This window comes from Embiotoca jacksoni, unplaced genomic scaffold (assembly GCF_022577435.1).
Source record: "Embiotoca jacksoni isolate LCO1_2020_lvr unplaced genomic scaffold, fEmbJac1.0.p SCAF_16, whole genome shotgun sequence".
In the NCBI taxonomy this organism is placed as follows: Eukaryota; Metazoa; Chordata; class Actinopteri; family Embiotocidae; genus Embiotoca; species Embiotoca jacksoni.
Window position 1 is genome coordinate 2,188,204 of NW_027185296.1, and position 10,850 is coordinate 2,199,053.

Consider the following 10,850-nt stretch of genomic DNA (forward strand, 5'->3'; position numbering starts at 1 on the left):
GCTGTAACTTTCAGTCATTGAGAAATGTTTCTCTGCCTGCATCAAGCCCGGTCGATGTCCCGCCCCCGAGAGCCATATACCCCACCGTGATTGGTAGGTTCGTTCAGCTCCGCACACAACACTGTAAAGTGCCATTCATATAAAACTCGCGGGCCGCACTAACATTAAACTTTCATATTAAGGTGGGGGCCACAAAATATCGTCTCGCGGGCCGCGAGTTTGAGACCCCTGGGTTAGGTAGTTACTTTATTAATCCCCGAGGGGAAATTGTTTCGCTACAGCAGCATACAGGAAGCAATAGATAATAATAGAATAGAAAGCAATAAAATAGCAGTAAAAATATAAAATATAAAATGCACAGTATATACAGTACAGTATATATCTATATATATATATTATATACAAACAACCAAGAACACAGACAACAGTGTTATTGTTGTGTGATGGATTTTGCCAGAGGTGAGTTATTGTACAGTCTTATTACATTTATAACAGGCAACAGAGGTGGAAAAATCACTTACTTACCATTAGATATATATATATATTTATTTTTTTTAAACGATGTGTCTGTTGTTGTACGTTGAAGACATTAGAGGTTTTATCAGTATCCAGCATCTGTTTGCAGCCAACAGTGCAGTTTTCTGTTTCCAGGGTCTCCACTGCTCATCAAGTAGTTTATCAAAACACTGCATCCTTGGACAGGTTGTATAGTCACCATGCATTTCAATCCAACCAGATTTTATATTAAAAAAAATGTCAGCTGATTCCTAAATCGCCACGCGGGGTATTTAGGAAGAACTGGCCTTCCTGGGTCTCCTGGTACTGATCACTAATATATATAGGAGTGTTACCATCCTCAGCAGCCATGTTGGCAGGTCCTCCTCCTTCCTGGCCAGTGGCTACTAAAGTTGTGTCTACACCTTCGTGACACTCATTACCTTCACCAATATGCGTCCTATTAGCTTCACAGTCACTTCCATCTCCATGTTTTGAACGAGTCTCCACGCATGGACTTTTATGAATTTAGAAAAGCGGCACTTTGCTAATGCTAAGTTACCAAATCATCGCGCACTGGCTGACAAGAAGTATATGTCAGGTCACGGGTTCAATGTGGCTCCATCCATTGGCCGAATCAGGTCACCTGTGTTGGCTTTTTTTTTTTTTAGTCTATAAATAAACAGTTTTTTAATCACGAGATTTATTCACTTTTAAAAATCTAGATTTTCGAATTCTCTCATTAAAATCAAAAATTATAAACAAACCACAGAAATGTCTTGGGGGTGCTGCTGTAGCTACCATCGGGGTTGTTACAGCACCTGCAAGCTCCTAGTCAAGGTAGAATATTTCATAACAACCAACACTGCTGGAAACAGGAAACAGCAAAGCTACAAATTTATATATATTGAAATCGTATTCCTTTTAAATTCATCCAACTAAACTTAATAGTATCTTAACAATGAAACAAAGACAGGGGGCCTTCAAAAAACAAACTAAAACCACATAGCAAGACACATGAAACTTGAAGCAGACAGACAGGGGAAGTGTAGGTCAAGAAAGTGAAAACCACAAAACAACAACAAAGTCTCTATAAAGTGGTCAGCTGGCCTCTTGAAAGACATCACTTTGTTTGTACTCTAAGCAAAATGCATGCCATATACAAATTTCTGATGTTTCATTTTCTGACATCTCGGAAAATATTGGTACAATTTTTCAGTCAAAAAGATGAGCTTTTATAAAAGAAAAAAAGATGAGGTTTTATAAAAGAAAAAAAAAGATTAGCTTTTATAAAAGAAAAAAAGATTAGCGTTTTATAAAACTTTTATTTAAAAACATTTTCAATTCTGGCCTGTTATAACATCAAGAGACTGCATGTGCTCAATTTCTGCATCTGCAGACTGTGGTGTCTGAGGTTCATCAAGATTGTCATGAAATTTAAAAGAACGTATCTTTATCTTGTAGAATCAAAACCAAAGAACATTGGTGCTGTGTGTGTGTGTGTGTTTGCTTCACGTGTTTATCCTTGAGTTTATTTCATGGGGCTACATAAATAATACAATAAAATAATATAATATTTGGTCCAAACTAAATAAATAAAGTGAATGAAAGTGTCAGAGATGCTAAATAAAAGTAAATTTAGAATTAAATGTAATAAATGAATATGACAAATATTGAATCCCTATTGTAAATTACATAAACTATGTCTGAGTAGAATATGATTTTTGTTGACTTTGACATAAGTAATATGTAATGCATGTGATGTCTGCCAATCTACTAATAAACTTACTTACTCTTACCCTTGTCAATCTAATCAACAAAAAGAAAGAAAGCAGTATGGATCAACAGCAACATCAAACTATAAGATCAAACACATATTTGCATTTTGCTAAACATAAGGGAAATGTTTTACATTTGTGAAGGTTTGTGGAGAATGTTTGCATTTTTCTTAACTACATATAGAAACCACACCAGTTAACCAAGTAGTTTTTAAGGAAGCAAGCTGTAATAATATTCTATCATACTACGATGCACTTAGATGCCTGTATCAAATAATTTAGTTGACTGATTTTTTTGATTGGGAAATCTGCAAACAACTGGAAAGATAGATAAAAGACAATTACTGGTTGCAAAGGTTGCTAAACAAACTGTGGTGTGCAAGAGGTCGACTTGACTCCCCAAACAGCAGGTTGAGTTTGCTGAATATGTAAAACGTGCTCTGCACAACTTTCTATCACATGCTCTGGAACAAGTAGTAAAGTTATAAAATTTTATTCTTATATAACTTCGACTTTATTAATCCCACAGTGGGGAAATTTAGTTATCACAGCAGCATAGAAACACAAAAAAGGTGCACACAGTAAGAACAAATTAACAAATACGTATACATAAAATAAGATAGATAAAAATAATTATTTTAGACAAAAAGTGAAAATAAGATCAATGAATAAATAATTACACACACACACACACACACACACACACACACACACACAAAGACTATATACACAAAAACAAATACAATTAAATTAAAATAAATAAATACAGCTTGGGATGAATGGAAAGTGTCAGGTGCTATGAAATGAAATGAAATGAACAGTCCAAAGTTATTTTATGGTGGTGTTGAATAGTCAGACAGCCGTGTGAACAAATGACCTGCGGTCTGCCACTGGGGGAACTGCTTAAAGCTCCTACAGTCTCACGGAGGGGGTGAGAGGTGTTGCTATACTCCACACCTGACTTGTTTCTTTTAATTTATATCTTCATTTCAACTCTTAAAGTGAAATCATAAATGGCAAAAAGGCGCAGAACAAACCCAAGGCATAACAATAAAGGTCCTCTTCAGCAAAGCCTTTGTGACCTCTTCTCTTCCAGTAATCTTTTATTCACCAAGATATGATTTAAATAATTCTGTCAATCATTATTTACACAGGAACAGTACTGTCGTTTTATACATCCACAGTTCCCAGAGGATTGAATGACATATTGACATACAGGATAAAGGAGTGCAAACACTCATCTTATAAGAATACTGCACCTGGGAAGGACACCCTGCTCCTTACTGTCAGCAGATATCTACAAATCTTCAGAGTCCCAGGTGACATCAGGCTTCTATGTGAATTGAAATAAAAGAAAGTCTTATTTCCAGGGAGGGAAACATAGGACACACAGGACAATATGATTCATTGAAACAAAAAACAATGATACTACTAACAATAGCAATAATTAATGTCCATCATATATATATATATATATATATATATATATATATATGCATAAAACTTGCATTATTTGCAGTAGTTTGTACAGTAGTACGATGCTTAAAAAGTGATGAGAACCAACATGGTCCAAAATGACCTTTGCAGCAGCCTATCCAGTCAGAGACATTACATCATTTGCGGACATGTTCCACAATAGTTACGAGAAATGACACGCTGAGTCATGATGCTCACTTTGAAAATTAGTCACAGAAACCACAGGTTTAAATGTTGCTCTTCTCAGTCATATCTGTGAGACTAATTGAAACATTGACTGACAGGTGCAACATTACGGGAACAGAAGCTCTCAAACAGGCCAAACGTCACAGTTAAGTCATGGGAATGGTTTTATTTTTCACTTTTTAAAGTCTAAAAGAAATAAAGAGGAAAAGGTGCTATTATGTAGGAGGGAAACATTGAATAATCAAACAGGCTGAGTTATGAACTCTTCACCGTCTGATCACGTATCACATGAACTTAAGGCGCTTCATGCATCTCAGGCAGCAGAACCACAGGCATTATATTTCCTGTAAAAGTGTCTACTGCTGCATGAGACCTCATCTCTTTACTGACCACACGCACTCCGAATTTTAAAACAATGAACGATGCGGATGAACAAGTCAAGGTGAAGTAGTTTAAAACCCACAGGCTGCATATAAGGGGTCAACTCGACTCCTCAAAGATTACAGGCTGAGTTTCTTGTCGACATGAAGTGCACTCTGCTCAACCTTGTGCTTTTCTATGTTCTGACATGTCTCAGACAAAATGGTAAGATTTCAAAAAATATATAATTATTACTCTAAGTTAAAAATATGAGACATTAATTCATCCTTCTGTCCTCTTATTTTTGCAGCTCATGGGAGTGAAATCATTAAAGGTAAAAAGGTCCCGGATAACATGATGCTCTATATGGCCTCGGTGCAAAGCAAAGGAGGTCATGTATGTGGAGGATTTCTTGTCAGTGAAGACTTTGTGCTCACCGCTGCACACTGTGACAATCAGTAAGTTTATAAGCTGTGTGTCAATTGAAATTTTATTCACTTTCTCATCAGATTTACTAACTTTGATCTTAATAAAATACTGATTACCACTTCATGATCACTCATTCAGGAATCCTACAAGTGTTGTTCTCGGAACCCACAATCTGAAGAAGATTAAAGATGACACAATGAGATACACTGTAAAGAGATGCAAGTACTCAAATTTTGACAGTTCTCGAAATGGTGATGACATCATGCTCCTCAAAGTAAGTATGTATTATTTAAACTAACTGTCCATAAGGATCACATGTATTTTAATTATTTACATTGTTTAGGACAAATCTTTTTAAACTTGAGGTCAGATGGAAAATAAAGAAGTGTATCAGAGTCAGTATCTGCTGGTTTTCAATTTTCAATTTGTGATTTCCTGTATTGTAGCTTTCTAGGAAAGCCCGACTGGACAACAGAGTGCAACCGATTCAACTGCCAAAGACAGATTTTAAAGTGAAAAACGGAGCAAAGTGCCGTGTTGCTGGATGGGGTTTCACAAAAACTGGTGGAAAAGTTGTTGATGGGCTTGAAGTGACAGATGTGCGTGTTGTTGGCCTGGAGGACTGTAAAAATGAATGGAAAAAGATCAAATTTGACCTTCCAAACAATGTTACCTGTGCAGGTGGATATGGCACGGACAAAGGGTTCTGTCAGGTAGGTTTCTGACTTTTCACAGAAGTTATCATCTGGTTTCTATCGTCTTAAGTAATGGATGAACAAATAAAGCCTCCTTCTTTTCACAGGGTGATTCTGGTGGTCCTCTGGTGTGTGGCGGGGTCGCAGCTGGTATTGTGTCTTTCAACATGCGTAAAAACTGTGACTACCCAAATGTACCCAACATCTATACAGATACATCAAAATACCTGCACTGGATCAAAAATATTCTCAAGAAGAAAAAATGTTAAATATATGACAGCACAGCACACCTTCCTTTTATTGCAGAAGTATTTCTTCAAATGTTAGCTCTTTATTGGAAAGGCAAAATAAAAGTCCAACTTCAAATACTGTTTTGTTGCCTGTTGTTTCAGTTTCATCAGAACATGGAAACAATTTTAAGTTAGAGAGTAAGAAATGAAAGGTCCTATAAAAAAATATTAAAAAAAAAAAAAAATCCCCTCGGGGATTAATAAAGTAACTACCTAACCTAACCTAACCTATTTCTAACATGATAGTCACAAAACCTTTCATTGTAAGTTTGATGTATATGTGATTTTTGGTTGCACAGAGCACTGAAAAGTTTACTACACAACTTTTCTCATTTCTACAGATGGTGCACAGAATAAAAGTAAAGTTATTAATATTCTAATGCAAAACAAATGTGAAATCAGAAATACAGTATTTCAGATGGAGTTTGTTGTTTTGACTTCGACATAAATGCTAAATGTATAACAACTGTTTGTGTTTATGCATGTTTGCCTGCATGTGCTGCAGCTATATTTCTCGATGTACATATGGTTATGTTTGGCTAAAGTCAGACACTTCACTTGATAAAATTTGTATGACACTTAAACATATTTTGGTCAGTTAGTACAGTGACATGTATTGCTTGACTGTTAGCTGTCCTTTATTGAAAAACAAAATGTAACTTGAACATTAGTTTCATAACTGTGACTGCGAGAACACTGTTGCTCAAACCTGAACCTAGTTTCTGAGGTTCATCTACTTTGTCACAGAATTTAAAGACATGCTTCTGTGGGCTGTTTTGAGTACATCCACACCAAAGAATATTGGTGTTTCTTTTATGTTCTTCATTTATAAAACTCATCTGACACCTCCTGTGGCAGAGTAGTATCCAGGAGACGAGGGGGTCCAAAAAGAGCTTTGGAAAGCTGAGAGATAGAAAGAAATTGTATGTTGGCTGCTCTGTCACTGCACTTTTGAGTTTTAAACATTCACTTTCTTATCTGTTGTCTAAGCTTGCCCCAGGCAAGAGAGTGCAAGTAATTTGTATTCCAAGAAGTGAAGTTAAAAGCATTAGAGATCCATAAAGACACGAGGTGGTGAAGGGTGATAGGATTTGTGTAACAGATGGCATGGATGTCACAGTCAGTGTTTATGTTTCATTGACTTTTTAGCACTGCAGTTGGCAAAAATATATTGACAGTTTCATGAAACAGCTCAACTGTTGGAGTAGCACCAGCTAATGATCCAAAAACTCTTACTCTGGCCTTCTCTGCTGGGTAATGAGGTGCAAACAGCAACAGCTTCATTCATGTGCAGTATATTTAAATGCACATTTATTTTTACCAGGTTTCTGAGGGAAAAAAACATACATAAAACATACAAAACATAATTCAACAGATGTCAACTTGAGTCTACGTGTGTTTGTGTGCTTTCGTGTTTGTACTAAACAAGGCTGCAGAGCACTAAAGCGTAAATGTAATTCTGATCACAAGAGGTTTCTGTGGTTCATCTGCACATTTCAAAGAAATGTGTCAAGGCTACGGGCTGAGTCAAGTGTTTCCACTCCAAATAATCTTAGTTTTGCATCTGTGCTTTTCACTGGTTAGATTAAAGCAAGTGAAGTTCTTTTGATGTGAGTGAGTTGTATTCACTAAAGGGGAGACAAGAAGATCCAAAAAGTAAACAAATAAAACTAATCATATTATATTATACTAATCACATTGTTTGTTTCATCCTGTTGCACCACCAGATTTACAAGCAGAACAGTGCCTCCCAGTTCTCACGACATAAGAAAGAGAACAGTATACGTACTGTACATAGTAGTGTACAAATCTCCAAAATGTAATCCACAAGCTACACAATAAAGAAGTGTGAGGGTGAGTTGGGACTGACCATATCTAAGGAAGATGGGAAAGAAACTATATGATGAACGTCATAATCATCAACTCCAGGTCTTCTCATTGAGGGAAATGAGAAGCCTTCTGTTACACCCCATATTTGTTGGATCCAAAGTTTATCTCTGCCATGATATTTATAATGCATTTCAAACAAACTATAATACTAACCAACACAGAAAAGTGAACATGACTGCTCAGAGAGCAGCGGTCCTCACCGTAAAGGAAAAACTGTAATCTTTGCGAATGGTGCTGCCTCCGCCTTCTTACCGCTGAGGATATTTTCCACGGTGCCATTCAACGAATTACTCAATGTAGCTATTGCACCTGCAACTGATGTTACACAAACACATGTCAACGTCACAGTTATAGCAATTAGTTGTTTCAAACAATACAAGGCCAGAGAACATTTCTGGTGCACATGTCCATATGTGTTGGCAAATTTGCCTTAAAAACAGTATTTTTTTTCAAGGCAGGCATTTTGGCTTGATTTAAGTACAGGTTAAATTATTAATAGCTCAGTTCCATTAAATATCACAGCAAGCCATGACACTGATCTCGCAAGATTCGCCGAGTGGAACGCAGCAATCATTATTACACCTAATCCTGCGGTGGTCTGTCAAAATGTCTGCTGTGAAACACCACCACTTTGATTTTCTGCTTCATTTCAGATCCAACAAAAGATAATTTGATGTGATTAAATATTAAAAAAGACAGGAAGATCCACCAAAGATTGAAATATGCAGAAGTGGGGCTATGTCAATGCAGGTACATCAGAAAAAAATGAATAAGAGGCCTCATAATCAACTGTAAGTGAGACTGCAGGCTGATATTATGGTGCTGTGTGTTCTCCCTTCATTTAGTTCGACTGTTTTTGTTTACTTACCTGTTGTTGGGGTTTTTTTGTTTTAGTTTTGTCATTTCTTGTTTTACTGGTTTGACACACCCTGAAGTAGTGCACTTTTTAATCATTATGATACAATGGGCCTCTAATAACTTTTATTGTAGGTTGAAAAGCTGAAAAGAAACTGGTCAAGGTATGTAAGGTAATTTTAGTTTTGCAAATTATTAATGGTTATCTCCAACTCATTTTTTTAAAGTGCTATATCTACAGGAACAGCGCTGACTGGCATTATTTTTTGGTGTGTGTTTCATTAGTTAATTTTAGTCCTATATGGTCCGGGGGCTGGGAGTTCACTCACTCTTGATAGTGTGTTCGAACATACAGCATTGTGTTTCTATTTAATTTGGATTTCTTTTGTCATTCAGGTAGCACCCTCCCAATGGCCCAACAGTGGGTGGTTGGCTCTTTTGGCCCTGACTTCTCTCCGAGTTGTATCATAAATGGCCAGTTATGGCAGTTTACCGACACTGACTTTCTTTATTGAAACCTCTGTCTCATTTCAGAGGTTAATCCTTTGTTCATTGAGGACTTACAATTAGAAGTGTAATTAACACAAATCGTAAAATGAACATGTTTCATGAAGCATCTGTCAATCTTGCAGGGAGTGATAAAATCATCTCATACTGATAACATAACATATGTGCATCTGACTAATGACAGTTTAATACACACCGCAAACATGCAAGGATGTGGTTTGAAGTCAAAATGAGACAGATGATTATCATAGCCACCAAAGCAAACTGCTATATAAAAGACTCAAAGGAAACAGGTTCATTGTCTCGCTGGCATCATGCACGGGCTGCACAAGTTTCTGCTTCTCCACATTCTGACATGTCTGGGACGAATCGGTAAGAATTCAGAAACTGACTATTATTATCCAACCATTTAATGGGACATTAACCTACTTTGGACTTTTACTTGTCTTTGCAGCACATGGAAGTCACATCATAGGTGGGTCAAAGGCTGTGGAGAACACAATGTTGTACATGGCCTCGGTGCAGAACAACATTGGTCATGTCTGTGGAGGATTTCTCATTACTGACGAATTTGTGGTCACTGCTGCACACTGTATGCATGAGTGAGTTATCAGTCTTGCTATTTCTATTCATGTCATACAAAATACATTTTTGAAAAATTACAGATAACCTCCCAATTATTAATTCAGCGAACCGACACATGTTGTCCTCGGCACCCACAACCTCAAGACCCAGCATGACATAATAAACATCGAAAAGAGTTTCAAGCCCGAATCTTTTGCGAACGTTGGCCTGGGTAATGATATCATGCTCCTGAAAGTAAGTACATATTCATGCAAGCAACAATCTTATGTGATAAAATGTTGTGGTCTAGTTATATTAATTCCGTTGTAGTATTATTTTGTGGTGGGCTATGATGTATCAGTGGCATTGTAACTTAACAAAATCAAATTATAAATGTCCTGCCACACCTACGTTGCAGTATGATAAATAAAAAAGAACAAAGGCATCGCTGGCTTTTAATGTTTATTTTCTGATTTCGTGTGTCTCCAGCTGTCTAAAAAAGCTAAACTGGGGAGCAAAATACAAACAATTCAACTTCCAGCTGCTGAAATGAACATCAAGGAAAACGAGACGTGCAGTGTGGCTGGATGGGGAAAAACTAGGACTCATGGTAGCCCTGTTGATGACCTGAGAGTGGTGCATGTGTCTGTCATCAACAAAGAACTCTGTACCAGCAAATGGAATGGTCTTCCTAACAATGTTATCTGTGCAGGTGGCTATCCAGCAAATAAAGGATTCTGTCAGGTACGTTTCGTCTTTTTGTAGAAAGTGTTGCTTAATGTATATAAATGATACAAACATGTTAAATGTAGAATAACAAAATACGATTCCTTCTTCTTGCAGGGTGACTCTGGTGGTCCTCTGGTGTGCAACGACGCAGCTGTTGGTGTCGTGTCTTTCAACAGGCTCTCCAACTGTGACTACCCAGATTTTCCCAACATCTATACCGACATCTCAAAATACCTTCCCTGGATCAAAAGTACTATCAAAGGCTAAAAACCTTGTTCAAAGTTTTTCTTTTGCATAATTGTGATATGGAAGTATGCTGGTGTGTCTAACTGCAATGTCAGTGTGAGCAAAATTTGAAATAAAAATGTATTTCACATACCCTGTCTAATTTTATTCTTTTGATCAGAAGACAAAAAACAACAGCATAGAGAATGATTATGTCTCAGGTGAAGGCTCGGTGAGTTCTAGTGAACTGGATTGTCCAGTTATATGGTATTGCCATCATCATTTTAACAATTGCAACATTTCTACAAGACTCAAGGGACATATTTGGTGCCAGTGCACCAGAGGGGGAGCCATATATACTTACATTCAAA

At 37.0% G+C, this 10,850-nt stretch overlaps 1 protein-coding gene across 1 annotated transcript; it reads left to right on the forward strand.

Moving 5' to 3' along the window:
- The first annotated feature begins 4,435 nt into the window (after positions 1-4,435).
- On the forward strand, positions 4,436-10,601 carry LOC138199129 (transmembrane protease serine 9). The gene is made up of 11 exons (XM_069151077.1): positions 4,436-4,520; positions 4,606-4,753; positions 4,863-4,998; positions 5,171-5,437; positions 5,527-5,683; positions 8,851-8,875; positions 9,248-9,333; positions 9,416-9,563; positions 9,651-9,780; positions 10,015-10,269; positions 10,369-10,601. Exons 1-11 carry the CDS (start codon positions 4,460-4,462, stop codon positions 10,519-10,521), a joined length of 1,566 nt encoding a protein of 521 aa, XP_069007178.1. The 5' UTR covers positions 4,436-4,459; the 3' UTR covers positions 10,522-10,601.
- The last annotated feature ends 249 nt before the right edge of the window (positions 10,602-10,850 follow it).

Bases quoted from the DNA above. Each gene is read 5' to 3' on its own strand.
- LOC138199129 (XM_069151077.1), top strand. From the start codon at position 4,460: ATGAAGTGCACTCTGCTCAACCTTGTGCTTTTCTATGTTCTGACATGT. The intron at 4,999-5,170 runs GTAAGTATGTAT...CCTGTATTGTAG, and splicing joins ATGACATCATGCTCCTCAAA to CTTTCTAGGAAAGCCCGACT. The intron at 9,781-10,014 runs GTAAGTACATAT...GTGTGTCTCCAG, and splicing joins ATGATATCATGCTCCTGAAA to CTGTCTAAAAAAGCTAAACT.